We start from the raw sequence: 15,775 nt of genomic DNA on the forward strand, positions 1-15,775 counted from the left end.
CCCCCGTAGGCTATCTCCCTTAGCCGGAATGCTGGCTAATTGTGAGCCGTTTCAGATGTGCCAGGAAATGTGTCGCCACACTTAGATTGTACAAGATCACCATAATCTTCAAATTTAGAATTACATTTCAAAAGCTAACAAACTAACATAAAATACATTTTAATTAAATACTGACCAATTATTTCCCAAAGCCACAGGGAGCCGCAGCACAGAGATGAAAGAGCCACAAATGGCTCGGGAGCCGCAGGTTGCCGACCCCCGCACTAGACCCTCGGTCCCTTACTATTTTCGGAAGATTATTTATGTTCTCCTTAGTGAAGACAGAACCAAAGTAGTTATTCAATTGGTCTGCCATGTCTTTGTTCCCTATGATCAATTCTCCTGTTTCTGACTGTAAGGGGCCTACATTTGTCTTGACCAGTCTTCTTCTTGTCACGTATCTATAAAAGCTTTTACAGCCAGTTTTTATGTTCCCTGCCAGCTTTCTCTCATAATCTTTTTTCCCTTTCCTAATTAAGCCCTTTTTTCCTCCTCTGGTCTCTGAATTTCTCCCTGTCCTCAGGTGTGCCGCTTTTTTTTTGCTAATTTATATGTTTCTTCTTTGGACTTGATACTTACCCTAATTTCCCTTGTCAGCCACGGGTGCACTATTTTCCCTGGTTTATTCTTTTGCCAAACTGGGATGAACAATTGTTGTAGTTCATCCATGCAATCTTTAAATGCTTGCCATTGCATATCCACCGTCAACCCTTTAAGTATCATTTTCCAGTTTATCTTAGCTAATTCACGTCTCATACCTTCAAAGTTACCCTTTTTTAAGTTCAGAACCTTGGTTTCTGAATTAACTATGTCACTCTCCATCTTAATGAAGAATTCCACCATATTATGGTCACTCTTACCCAAGGGGCCTCGCACGACAAGATTGCTAACTAACCCTTCCTCATTGCTCAATACCCAGTTTAGAATGGCCTGCTCTCTAGTTGGTTCCTTGACATGTTGGTTCAGAAAACCATCCCACATACTTTCCAAGAAATCCTGTTCCTCAGCACCCTTACCAATTTGGTTCACCCAATCTATATGTAGAGTGAAGTCACTCATTATAACTACTGTTCCTTTATTGCACGCATTTCTAATTTCCTGTTTAATGCCATCCCCAACCTCACTACTACAGTTAGGTGGCCTGTACACAACTCCCACCAGTGTTTTCTGCCCCTTAGTGTTATGCAGCTCTACCCATATCGATTCCACATCCTCCAGGCTAATGTCCTTCCTTTCTATTGCGTTAATCTCCTCTCTAACCAGCAATGCTACCCCACCTCCTTTTCTTTCCTGTCTATCCCTCCTGAATATTGAATATCCCTGGATGTTGAGCTCCCATCCTTGGTCACCCTGGAGCCATGTCTCTGTGATCCTAACTATATCATATTCATTAATAACTATCTGCACATTCAGTTCATCCACCTTGTTACAAATGCTCCTCGCATTGACAAACAAAGCCTCCAGGCTTGTTTTTATAACACTCTTAGCCCTTATACAATTATGTTGAAAAGCAGCTCTTTTTGCTTTTTGCCCTGGATTTGCTGCCTGCCACTTTTACTTTTCACCTTACTACTTTTTCCATCTACCTTCATTTTACACCCCTTTGTCTCTCTGCACTTGTTCCCATCCCCCTGCCTCATTAGTTTAAAGCCTCCTGAACAGCAGTAGCAAATGCTCCCCCTAGGACATTGGTTCCAGTCCAGCCCAGGTGCAGACTGTCCTGTTTATACCGGTCCCACCTCCCCCAGAACTGGTTCCAATGTCCCAGAAATTTGAATCCCTCCCCCCGCAACATTTTTCAAGCCACATATTCATCTGAAATATCCTCCTATTTCTACTCTGACTAGCACGTGGCACTGGTAGTAATCCAGAGATTATTACCTTGTGATCCTACTTTTTAGTTTATCTCCTAACTCCCTAAATTCACCTTGTCGGACCTCATCCTGTTTTTTACATATATCATTCGTACCTATGTGCACCATGACCACTGGCTGTTCACCCTCCCATTCCAGAATGCCCTGCAGCCGCTCAGAGACATCCTTGACCCTTGCACCAGGGAGGCAACATACCATCCTGGTTTACCATCATAGTATCTGTTTCATATTCCAGCTGGCTAGTGGCTTCTTCCCCCAGGCTACAAAGCTTCTGAACACCTTACCACCCACTACATATCATTTACGCCAGCACCAGTAATGGTAATACTGATGTATATTTAACTATATGTTGTATGTGCACTTTCAGAATATAGATGTTATTATCTGTTAATAATATTGTGTTAATATTACTTCATGTGATAAATGTACTGTGTTTTGTACCTTAGTCCCAGAGGAGTATTGTTTTGTTTAGTTGTATATGTGTGTACAGTTGAATGACAGTAAACTTGAACATGACCATTCACCAGGATACGACAGTTGTTTGAATACAGACTCTTAACTTCCTACCCACTTCGAATTTTGTTCCCTGAAGTGATGACTTTTATAATGCATTAGGAAGGGATCTCTGCTTAAAGAAGGAAAAGTGAAAGATAATAGGGAAAGATCAGATCAATGGGTTTGCTCTAGTAACGATGGGTGAATGGCTTCTGTCTGTGGCATAATTCTGAATTTCTATTATGGAATGGCTCAGTTTTACGTGTTAAAACAGCATCATAACTGCAAAGTTAACTTCAGGTATGGCACCAGCAAACTGGAGGCCAGCTAATTCTTTTGCCTTGTTCCAAAAGCTAGTAGGGGGTAAGCCTGGAAACTACAGGCTGGTGAGCCTCATATCAGTAATTGAAAGTTGATGGCAAAGAATCTGAAGAACAGGATTTATATTCACTTGCAAGAAATGATTAGGAAGAGTCAGTGTGCTTGTGTGCATGGGAGATCATGTCTCACAAAGGTGCAATTCCTTAGGAGGTGTCTCAGAAAATTGATGAGGGTAGAGCAGTAGATGTAATTTAGATGGAGTATATTAAGGGTTTTGACTAGGTCCTACATGCTGTGTTGGTCCAGGAGTTTAATGTGAACGGATCTGAGGAACATTGGTAAAATAAGAGGCAGAGGATGTTTTCATAACTGGAAGTCTATAACAAGTGGTATTCCATAGGTTTGGTGTTGGTACCTTTAGTAGTTTGTAATGCATAACCGTCATGGATGATTAATAAGTTTGCCAATAACACAAATTGGAGTGAAGTGATAGATAGTGAAGAAGATTTTCAAGGGATATGTGGGATATAAATCATCTAGAAAATTGAGCAGAACAGTGATGGATGGAATTGAACCCAGACATAATGTACTTTGGGAGGTCAAATTGTGGTTGGTCATATAGAGTAAATGTCAGGGGCATTAGGAGCATTGGTTTACAGAGACAGCTTGATTGTAAATCCATAGCTCCTTGATATGTTGATGAAGAAGGCATTTGATGTGCTCATCTTCATAAACCAAGACACATTGGTTTGTCATGTTGCAGTTGTACAAAATATTGGTTGGACTGCACTTAATTGTGTGCAGTTCTTATTATCACACTACAGGAAGGATGTGCTAACAATAGAGAGTGTGCAGAAGAAATTGACTGGGATGAACTTCCGGAGGAGGTATTGTAAAGGCATTTGTAAATGTGCTGAAGGATATGGATTAAAAATAAGATTAGCATAGACAAGCATCAAGGCCAGTAGGAACAAGGTGAGTTAAAATGGCTTGTAATCGTATCTGTCCTGTACATTTCTGTTGTACTATGATTCTTTGTCAGTTGTTATTGGTGCCGCAGGTAGCACAGTGACGTTGAAGAGTGGATCCAAATGTATTTAGCATACAGCCCTTAGTGCTGAATCGGGAAGGGTAGACATATGGGTAGTAAATTCACCCCTCCATATAACTTCATTGAGTTTACAATCATTTCACAAACCAAAAGGGACAAATGCTTGGATAATGAAATGCATAGACTGTGCTAAATCAAATAAGCGAGGTTTGTTCTGGACAGCCTGCAAGTGTCATTACACTACTGGCGCCAACATAGTACAGTGCCCATAACTTACTAATCCTAACAGTATGTCCTTGGAATGTGGGAGGAAACCAGGGAACCCAAATCCTTACTGTCAGTGATGGGAGATTGCTTGATTGGAGATTGCTGGCGCTGTAAAGCGATGTGCTAACCTCTTGTTACTATCCCACCCTGATTGAATTGAATGGTATAAGCAATAACTGCCTACATTTGGTTAGCACGTTTAACTGGCAAAAGTGTGCATAGATGCTTCAAAAAAGTACAAGTGGATTTGAAAAACCAAAGCAAAAAATATTTGGAGGGGTGGCTTAAGTTCACAGGTGAAAAATTTTAATTGAAGACATTTGAAGGCAGCATTCCCATGTAGCTAAACCAAGGAATTAGCATGGGTTAGGATAATGAAAATAATAGAAGGAAAAAATGGGGAGTATGTTCATGATCTAGAAATTAAAAAAAATGTGAGAGAAGGTTTCAGCACCAGATGTAGGGACAGTGCCAGGCTATATTATATGTGTGGAGGAAGACTGTATAACAGAATGAATGGGTTTGGAAGATTGGCTCTGAATCAACTAGACAGCTGATGGAAAAGACAATGGTTCAACCTGAGTCTGTGACTAGGGTAGGAAATTAGTAGCAAAGATATATGGTTAATGTCGTAGACTGAAGGTTACAGTTCTGGTCTTCCCAGAGATTAGCAAAAGTGGCGTAATGGTTCTACTTGTAAATCTGCTGCCTCACCATTTCAGTGATTTCAGCCTTAAATTTAACTTTAATGTGTGCAATTCTCCAGTTGATTGCCCGTGTTTCCCCTCTTGTTCCACAGATGTGACAGTTGGTGGTATGACAGCTGAAAGTTCTCTCTGGAATGCAGATGCAGTAAATGGTAGAAACTTGGACAGTTGATGAGAATGTAGGAAAGATAAAATAGGACAGGTATAGGACTTAGTGAAGAGGGTGCTTGATGCCACTGAGAGCTCAGTCCTATGACTCTATAATGTATATTGGGGGAGGGGAGGGGGTCACTGAGGTGACATACTGCCACAGTGCTGCTGCTTAGAAAGTTTCAGAATTTTGACAATAGAAAAAGCAGCAGTAATTTTCTAAGTCAGGATAGTTTCTGAGATGGAGGGTACCTGCAGCCACTTCCTGCTGGGCTAAAGCACAAATTAAAGAAAAATTGAAGAATGATGTAAGTTTTTGCCGACTTCTGTTTTCTACCATAGTATTAAATAAAATCTTCAGTTTTATTTATTTCTGCTTGTTTGTTTGTTTGTTTCTGCAGGGTGCAAAGCAGATGCTTGCAATGGGAATTTTTGGACCTGAAGGTCATGAGCTTTGTCGACCTGAAGCAGTAGAGGCTGAAGCCACACAAAGGGCAATTACTATAGCCAGTTGTGTTAACTGTCCCATCTATATAGTCCATGTAATGAGTAAATCTGCCGCTAAAGTGATTGCTAGTGCACGGAGAGAAGGTAAGAAATGACATTCAATCCCATTTCTTCCATGCACTGCTGATTTATAGTCTTTCTCACATTTTCAACACATCCCTCGAAGCACCGTTGGAATGAAATGATTTGTATGGATGGCATGCAAAACAAAATTATTTTACTGTACTGAAATGACAATAATTTACCGATTTATTAATTTGCAGTGTAATGTACTGGAATGTTAATTCTCTGACCCTTTTCTCTCTGGGGCAGCTGCACTGAAGGTACAATCACCGAAGGATTTGTAGCATTCATGAACATAAATAATTCATCCAATACCAATTTACTGACCCCTCTGTTGTGGTGTGAGTGAGTGAGTGATCACAATGAAACAAAATGGCAGAGCGCAGTGATGCAGTGACATCTCTGAATCCCAGTAATGATGCTAGTTTTAAATTCTTCAGTCATGTCTTGTCTTGAAGACTGCCTTTCCTGAAGAACACTGCACTGTCAATATAGTAATAAAGCAAGTGGAAGTAATGAGATTAATAAGATAAAAATAGATAAAAAAAGTGGTACTTAAAGGAAGTGGGTGCTGGAAGTTGGAAAGTCATGTGGACCAGATGGATGCATTCTAGATTAAAGGCCAAAAGAAGAGCAAGACTTGTGACGATTCTGTCAAATCTTACACTCTTCAGACCCACACTCAGTAATTATAGGCTGCTCAGCTTAATAACAAACTTGACTGGAGCTTCATTTGCATAGCGTTTTATTCAGCATTTCTGATTGAAAACAGTTTTCACCCAAAAGTAAAATATGACATAAACCATTTTGGGTTATTTCCTGTCCTTTGGAACTCAGCTTCAAGAAAATACAGGATGATGTTATTCCCTGTGCATTGCTGACTCTTATGTTTTTTTCACGAAAACACTCATTTGTCCTGGAATGAATTGAATTCCCATAACAATGTGGTCTTCACCCCACAGTACATTGGGTGGTGGGAGCAGTAGAAAGTAATTCTTTTAAAGGTGAATTGTGGATATTTGAGAGGGATTACTTGGCATCGAGCTGAGAACTCAGGCTGAATGAATGTTTTTTTGGACAAGATACAGCACAGTTGCAAACCTGCTACCTTTGTGATGTACGTATGTTTGGGATGTTTTGTGGTCATTATGCAAAACAGTCCGAATGCCTCTTTCTCCCTTATTGAATGTCTTTGTCTCTATTGTTAAAATAAGCCAATCAACACATGAAAATTTTGCAGAATGTCTGATCAAATAATGAAAAAAATGAGCTTGTGAGTATGTAAGTGGGTATGTATAAATATGGATATTAGAATAAAACTGTCGATATTAGGTTTCAGTATTTTAACATGCTTCAATATGCTTTAGTATTTTCATAATATGCTTAACATAGCAACATAATTTATGTTACTAAGATTAACACTGTAAATTCAAATGTCATTTATGACTGCATGTGGGTGCCAAATACCTCACTCAATAGTCAAGGGCATACATATTAATTGAAAATGCATCTTAACTAATAAAGGTATTTTATTAGCTAAAAGATCAAAAAGCTGCTCTTTGAAGCATGACACTAAAATTTAGTCATTAATTTTCATTTATTATTTATTATAAATTAAGATTTATGGATTTTGACCTTTTTTTGCAATCTCTCATTTGAAGTACAGTGGATTCTGTTTAATTGTGCCATTCATTAATCGGTGCAGCCGCTTATTTGGGACAATTCTTAAAGAACAAAAAATAATTAAGTAGCTGAGATTCCCTTCATTTATTTGGGACAACATGACGATTAATTGGGACTGGACTGTTTCTGAACAGTTTCTAACTACTGTCAGTCGCGTGCACTTACGTGGCTGTTAGATGCTACATCGTGCTTGTAGTGAACAATTTTTAAATAGCATCAGTTGTGCATGTTTGTGTTTAAAAAGCTGTGATTTTTGGCAAGAAATGAGCAGCAAGACAATTCTTATGAATTCCTCCTTTGATGACTATTGGGAACCAATACACAATTTTATAGTATGATAGTAGTATTGTCAATGTTCTGATTTGTTCTGTGTTTTGTTTAGATACATTATTTTATTTTTCAGATACAATGCAGAATAGGCCCTTGCAGCCCTTTGAGCCATGCCACTCAGAAATCCCTATGGAATTGATTTAATCCTAGCCTACACACAATTTACAATGACCAATTAACTGTGGGAGGAGACTCGAGCATCCATATGGTCATGGGAAGAACATACAAACTCCTTCCAGGCAGTGGTGGGAATTGAACCCAGGTCGCCTGTACTGCAAAGCGTTATGCTAACCACTTTGCTACCATGCCACCAGTACATTTGTTACTCAGTTAAACAGTAGTCTAGCTTTTTAATAAAATATCTTTTTAACTATTTCCATGAAGCTAATTGGGGCAACTCCTTAATTGGGCCATAATGTACTGGTCCTAATGTGTCCCACTTTGCTTGGTTGAAGATCTACTCAGCTGGTTTCAGATCAACGAGGTAGAATTGACAAAATGAAGTTCTGAAAGCTAATTTGGTTCCCCAAATTACAAAGTGTTAACAACAAAGCATGAATTGAAACAGATCATTTAGAAAGGGTTCATCTTACCTCTTACATTAATTTAGAAATGACACATGAACATACAAAGTTAAAGACCAAGAAATGGCACTTTTTAGGAGTAATTGCAAAACACATTTTATGTCTTTAGCATCTGTTAACTAGTTTAATTAGCACCTATTAACTCGTTTGCTAGCTGTGGAGGCTGTCATTGAGTATATTTAAATCAGAGGTTGATAGGTTCTTGATCAGTAAAGCTATCAAAGGAATGGAGAGAAGGCAGGAGATTGGGGCTGAGAGGGTTAATAAATCAACTATGCTCAAATGAGGGCGAGGACTCGATTGGTTAAATGGCCTAATTCTACTCCTATGTCATATGTTAGTTAAGGCACACACCAGAGTGTGTCCAGCCTCTGACTTGACCTTGTAATCATGCTATTTATGTGGCTGGTTCAATGGAATTTCTGATCACTGGGGACCCCCTGTATGTTAGGGGTAGAGGTAACAGTATCGATAATCCCTTTGAAATCCAAAGTTATTGGTCTTCCAGCAGTGTCTAGATGGCGACTTGAACTGATGTTTCAATGACAGATTCCACCATCTTCATCAGGGATAAAACCTAGGCATGTCTAGTCCAGTGGTATTTATACTCAACTCCCATCATTTGTCCCTCTTGATTGGTTAGTTCTCAACCAGTCAGGTTTCTGCTGTCCCACCTTGTTTAAAATCTTACTTAGACCGAGACCTTCATCTTTGTTGACATTCTTATTCTCTAGTCTGATTTCAATGGCTTCCTGTCCAGGTGGTCCCAAAATCTAATGGCATGGCACAGTGCTTTTGGGCTGTCAAGATCAATCCTGTGGTAATTACATATGCAATGTTTTGCCACTGCTGATTTCTCCAGGAAATCCAAACAGATGCACCTCCTATGTTCCTTGCTGTGGGTTTCCAATAGGCGCCACATCTGGCTGATATACGCTGCTCCGTATTCACAGGGAATGTTGTAAATGCCAGCTGTCCTGAGTCCCAGGCCACCTTTTACCTGCATAAGCTGGGATTTGAGATTCCTTACGGGTTTGTGGATGGTATTTATCAGTGTTCCGGTACCAATAATGGTGAGTTTCTACATGGTGTCCCTGTTCACATGAGTTTCCATTAAGGACACCTGGTCCTCCTGTGGTCAGAGTTTGATAAAGGTATCAGTGACCTTTCTGAACACCCTTATCTCGACATACTTCCTCTACTAGGGGAACTACTATGAACAAATGGATGCATCTACCCTATCGCCTGCTATTGCTATTTTCTACATGGAGGACTTTGAGGATAGGGCACTGAGCTCATCTCCCTTGCGCCCTAAATGCTGCTTCAGATACATCAATAACACCATTTGTAGTGTGGTCACATGGACTCCAGGCACTCCGACAGTTCCACATTCATCTGAACAACATACATCCAAACATTCAATTTACAATAGAGATGGAGAAGAATGGTTGCCTCCCATTCCTGGACATTCTAATATGATGGAAACTGGACGGTAGCCTTGAGCATGGCATCTATCAGAAACTCACTCACATAGACTTGTATTTCAACAAAAACAACCACCATCATTTATCCCAATGCAGAGCAGTTCTTTCTACTTTGAATAACTGTGAGAAAACTATTTCAGACATGGAGAGTCTCCATGAAGAAATGAAACAATTATCCACGAAGTGGCTACAAGGTGAATGAAATCAATCAGGCCCTTAAAAGGGCCAGCAGAAAAACCAGGAAACCTAACGATGAGGAGTAGCCTGCCGCTACCACCCGTCTTCCCTATACTTCCACTGTTTCTGGAAAAATTACCAGGATCCTGAAAAAATACTGTATAAATACCATCAACAAGCCTTCAAGGAACTCAAATCCCAGCTTATGTGGGTCAAAGCTGAATTGAGAGTCAGCACGGCTGGGTCTACAGCAATGACCGCAGGATTGACTTTAGCAGCATAGAACTACTGTCCTACGCCAATGGCTTTTGGGACCACCTGAAAGGTGAAGGAAGCCACTGAAATAAGACTAGAGAATAAAAATTACAACAAAGGTGAAATTCTTGCTCCAAGTAAGAATTGGAATGCAACTTTTAAATGAGGTGTGACAGCGGAAACCTATTTGGTTAATCCTCAACCAATGAACGGTTCAATAATTCCATTTAATATCAGAGAATGTATATAGTATAGAAACATAGAAAATAGGTGCAGGAGTGGGCCATTCAGTCCTTTGAGCCTGCACCACCATTCAGTATGATCATGGCTGATCATCCAACTCAGAACCCTGTACCTGCTTTCTCTCCGTACCCCCTGATCCCTTTAGCCACAAGGGCCATATCTAACTCCCTCTTAAGTATAGCCAATGAACCGGCCTCAACTGTTTCCTGTGGCAGAGAATTCCACAGATTCACCACTCTCTGTCTGAAGATGTTTTTCCTCACCTCTGTCCTAAAAGGCTTCCCCTTTATCCATAAACTGTGACCCCTCGTTCTGCACTTCCCCAACATCGGAAACAATCTTCCTGCATCTAGCCTGTCCAATCCCTTTAGAATTTTATATGTTTCAATAAGATCCCCCCCACAATCTTCTAAATTCCAGTGAGTATAAGCCTAGTCGATCCAGTCTTTCTTCATATGAAAGTCCTGCCATCCCAGGAATCAATCTGGTGAACCTTCTTTGTGCTCCCTCTATGGCAAGAATGTCTTTCCTCAGATTAGGGGACCAAAACTGCACACAATACTCCAGGTGCAATCTCACCAAGACCTTGTACAACTGCAGTAGAACCTCCCTGCTCCTGTACTCAAATCCTTTTGCTATGAATGCCAACATACCATTTGCCTTTTTCACCACCTGCTGTACCTGCACGCCCACCTTCAATGACTGGTGTACAATGACACCCAGGTCTCGTTGCACCTCCCCTTTTCCTAATTGGCCACCGTTCAGATAATAATCTGTTTTCCTGTTCTTGCAACCAAAGTGGATAACCTCACATTTATCCACATTAAATTGCATCTGCCAGGAATTTGCCCACTCACCTAACCTATCCAAGTCACCCTGCATCCTCTTAGCATCCTCCTCACAGCTAACACCACCGCCCAGCTTCGTGTCATCTGCAAACTTGGAGATGCTGCATTTAATTCCCTCGTCTAAATCATTAATATATATTGTAAACAACTAGGGTCCCACCATGGAGCCTTGCGGTACCCCACGAGTCACTGCCTGCCTTTCTGAAAAGGTCCCGTTTACTCCCACTCTTTGCTTCCTGTCTGCCAACCAATTCCCTATCCATGTTAATACCATACCCCCAATACCATGTGCTTTAAGTTTGCACACTAATCTCCTGTGTGGGGCCTTGTCAAAAGCCTTTTGGAAATCTAAATATATCGCATCCACTGGCTCTCCCCATCCACTCTACTAGTTACATCTTCAAAAAATTCTATAAGATTCGTCAGACATGATTTTCCTTTCACAAATCCATGCTGACTTTGTCCGATAATTTCACCTCTTTCCAAATGTGTTGTTATCACATCTTTGATAATTGACTCTAGCATTTTCCCCACCACCGATGTCAGACTAACCGGTCTATAATTCTCCTGTTTCTCTCTCCCTCCTTTTTAAAAAAGTGGGGTTACATAAGCCACCCTCCAATCCTCAGGAACTAATCCAGAATCTAAGGAGTTTTGAAAAATTATCACTAATGCATCCACTATTTCTTGGGCTACTTCCTTAAGCGCTCTTGGATGCAGACCATCTGGCCCTGGGGATATATCTGCCTTTAATCCCTTCAATTTATCTAACACCACTTCCCTACTAACTTGTATTTCCCTCAGTTTCTCCATCTCACTAGATCCTCGGTCCCTTACTATTTCCAGAAGATTATTTATGTCCCTTAGTGAAGACAGAACCAAAGTAGTTATTCAATTGGTCTGCCATATCTTTGTTCCCTATGATCAATTCACCTGTTTCTGACTGTAAAGGACCTACATTTGTCTTGACCAGTCTCTTTCTTGTCACGTATCTATAAAAGCTTTTACAGTCAGTTTTTATGTTCCCTGCCAGCTTTCTCTCATAATCTTTTTTCCCTTTCCTAATTAAGCCCTTTGTCCTCCTCTGCTGGTCTCTGAATTTCTCCCAGTCCTCAGGTGTGCCGCTTTTTTTTTGCTAATTTACATGTTTCTTCTTTGGACTTGATACTATCCCTAATTTCCCTTGTCAGCCACGGGTGCACTACTTTCCCTGGTTTATTCTTTTGCCAAACTGGGATGAACAATTGTTGTAGTTCATCCATGCAATCTTTAAATGCTTGCCATTGCATATCCACCGTCAACCCTTTAAGTATCATTTGCCAGTTTATCTGAGCTAATTCACGTCTCATACCTTCAAAGTTACCCTTTTTTAAGTTCAGAACCTTGGTTTCTGAATTAACTATGTCACTCTCCATCTTAATGAAGAATTCCACCATATTATGGTCACTCTTACCCAAGGGGCCTCGCATGACAAGATTGCTAACTAACCCTTCCTCATTGCTCAATACCCAGTTTAGAATGGCCTGCTCTCTAGTTGGTTCCTCGACATGTTGGTTCAGAAAACCATCCCGCGTACATTCCAAGAAATCCTCTTCCTCAGCACCCTTACCAATTTGGTTCACCCATTCTATATGTAGATTGAAGTCACCTATTATATGACCTCAGGGGACTCCTGCACTACCTGCCTACCACTACGCTGCCTAGTGGCCACCCCTTCCCTTTCTACCTGTGAAGCCTTTACCTGTGGTGTGGCCAACTCACTGAATGTGCTATTCACGACTTTCTCAGCATTGCGGATGCTCCAGTATGAATCCAATCGCAGCTCCATATGCTCAATGCGGTCTGCCAGAAGCTGCAGTTGGACATACTTCCTGCACACATAGTCGTCAGAGACACTGGAAGTATCCCTGATTTCCCACATGCTGCAGGATGAACAAACCATGGGGACAATCTCAGCTGCCATGACCTACCCAATACTTGCCTCAACTTTTGAAACTTTCTCCTTCAAAAGGAACTTACCTGGCACCTCACTTGGAGTGAAGCTCATCCTCAGCCTCTTCTCATCGAAGCCTCAAATCTCCACTCCTTCACTGGCCACTTTCCACAGGCCACTCTGCTTGAGGTATCCCTCTATTTATTTGTTTGTATTTGTTTGAACGTTTCAAACTGCTTGGTCACCTGACCTCGATTGCCCAATCAGCTGCTTTCTGCTGAGTCTGAGCTATTCAAATCTTGATTGTCTAATCAATGGCTTTCTGCTGAGCTATTCAAATCTTGATTGACTTGATTGCACAGTCCAACTGCCAAAACTACCAGAATCTCTCGAGTCAGCCTCAAATCTCAACTCCTTCACTGGCCCTCTCACTCACTGGCCGCTTTCCACAGGCCACATTCCATATACAATCTGAAATTCTTGTTCTTCGCAGACATCCATGAAAACAGATGAATGCCCCAAAGAATAGGTGGCAGTTGATTCCTGGAGACTTTGCTGCATCCACTTTTTTGCACATTGGGTGTTTGACAATCTTTGTTGTGCAGAGCTTTTTCATGGAGTCTATTGCATTTCTTTGTTTTGTGGGAGCTTGCAAGAAGATGAACCTCAAGGTTGCATATGGTATACATACTTCGATAATAATTGTACTTTGAACTCAGAAGGAAGCTGAAATGGATAGTCTATTTGGCACTTCTTGTTGAACGTGGTTGAGAGAGTTTCAGTGAAACTTATATTCATACTAACACACAAGACTAGCAATACCTTTATTGAAAAGCTGTGTATTTTGTAATCTAATTAGATGAGTCTCCTACAAAATTTTTACTCCTAGGGAAGGTTGTTTTCGGGGAACCTATTGCAGCCAGTCTAGGAACTGATGGGACCGCATATTGGGACAAAGACTGGCGCAAAGCTGCAGCTTATGTCATGGGACCTCCACTACGACCTGACCCCACTACACCGGGATACCTCATGGACTTGTTGGCTAAGTGAGTATTGTGAAAATCTGCCTTGCAACTATTAACTTTACTTCCAGAATGAATACGAGCACTATAACACTGCAGTGCTACTTTGATGTCTCGATTCGTGAAGTATAAACATATCTAGAAATTAGATCAGGATCAGGTTTATTATTACCAACATATGTCATGAAATTTGTTGCTTTTGTGGCAGCAGTATGGTGCAAGACATAAAAAAACTAAATTGCAATTAAAAATAGTATAAAAGATGGATAGCAAGTTGAAGCATTCATGGGTTGTTCAGAAATCTGACAGCAGAGTGGAAGAAGTTGTTCCTAAAATGTTGAGTGTGTGCCTTCAGGCTCCTGATGGCAAGAGTGGGAAGAGGGCAGTCCTGGATGGTGAGGTGAGGCTTTTTGTCGCTTTACATCTCCAGAGTGAAAACATTTATAGGAAGTGCCGAGCCAGATTATAAAGATCAGGGTATCAAGACCGGAGGTGAGGGACAGGCCGGTTCTGACCAGCTCTGCTCCCTAGCCAATGGCGTTTACTGAACTCTGTGCTGCCTGAGGCTTTGGCCTGTTCCGGCTGCAATCGATGCCTGGCTTCGTGCCTTTCATAAAACTTCAGTTCAGAACACTATTTACTTACTTTTATTGCTGCACAATTTGTTTTTTTTTTCACTGCACATGGTATATTTGACTTTTTAAAAAATGGGTTCTATTGGGTTTTCAAAGGCACACGAGTGAATCTGCAGATGCTGGAAATAAATAAAAATTTCAAAATGCTGGCAGAACTCCGCAGGCCAGCATTTTGTGTTTTTATCTATTGGGTTTCTTTGTTTTGTGGCTGCCTGTAAGGAGATGAATCTCAAGGTTGTATATTGTAGATGTACTTTGATAATAAATGTAGGACCATAAGATGTAGGAGCAGAATTAGGCCATTTGGCCCATCAACTCTGCTCCACCATTCAATCATGGCTGATCCTTTCTTCCCCTTCTCATCCCCACTCCCTGGCCTTCTTCCTGTAACCTCTGATGCTGTGTCCAATCAAGAACCTCTCAATCTCTGCCCTAAACACACCCAATGACATGGCCTCCACAGCTGCCTATGGGAACAAATTCTACAAGTTCACCACCCTCAGACTAAAGAATCTTGTCCAGATCTGTTTTAAATGGATGCCCCTCTATCCTGAGGCTGTACTCTCTTGTCCTAGACTCCCCACCATGGGAATAATCCTTTCTACAGCTACTCTGTCTAGGCTTTTCGACATTCAAAAGGTTTCCGTGAGATCCCCCTCATCCTTATAAATTCCAGCAAGCACAGACCCAGAGCCATCAAATGCTACTTGTTTGATAACCCTTTCATTCCCAGAAGCATCCTCGTGAAACTCATCTGTACCGTCTCCAAGACCAGCTCATCTTTTCTTAGATGAGGAGCCCAAAACTGTTCACAGTACTCAAGGTGAGGCCTCACCAGTGCCTTATAAATCATCAGCATCACATCCCTGCTCCTGTATGAAGTTAGCCTTTAGGGTGATCAGCACAAGGACTCCCAAATCCCTTTGCATCTCAGATTTTTAGATTTTCTGCCCATTTAGAAAATAATCTGCACATTTATTTCTTCTACAAAAAGACATCACCAAGCATTTTCCAACATTGTATTTCATTTGCCTCTTTGTTGCCCATTCTCCTAATCTGTCTAAGTCTTTCTGCAGCCTGCCTGTTTCCTCAACACTACCTGCCCAT

General features: G+C 41.0%; 1 protein-coding gene across 1 annotated transcript in view; it reads left to right on the forward strand.

The window, feature by feature from the left end:
• The window catches only part of dpys (dihydropyrimidinase), a 47,641-nt gene that overhangs the window by 11,516 nt on the left and 20,350 nt on the right, over positions 1 to 15,775 (forward strand). Inside the window, exons 4-5 of the mRNA XM_059985246.1 lie at positions 5,306 to 5,495; positions 13,901 to 14,057. Of these exons, the coding sequence (XP_059841229.1) occupies positions 5,306 to 5,495; positions 13,901 to 14,057 (347 nt within the window). The remainder of the gene's footprint in view (positions 1 to 5,305; positions 5,496 to 13,900; positions 14,058 to 15,775) is intronic.

Source organism: Hypanus sabinus, chromosome 1 (assembly GCF_030144855.1).
Source record: "Hypanus sabinus isolate sHypSab1 chromosome 1, sHypSab1.hap1, whole genome shotgun sequence".
NCBI classification, from domain to species: Eukaryota; Metazoa; Chordata; class Chondrichthyes; order Myliobatiformes; family Dasyatidae; genus Hypanus; species Hypanus sabinus.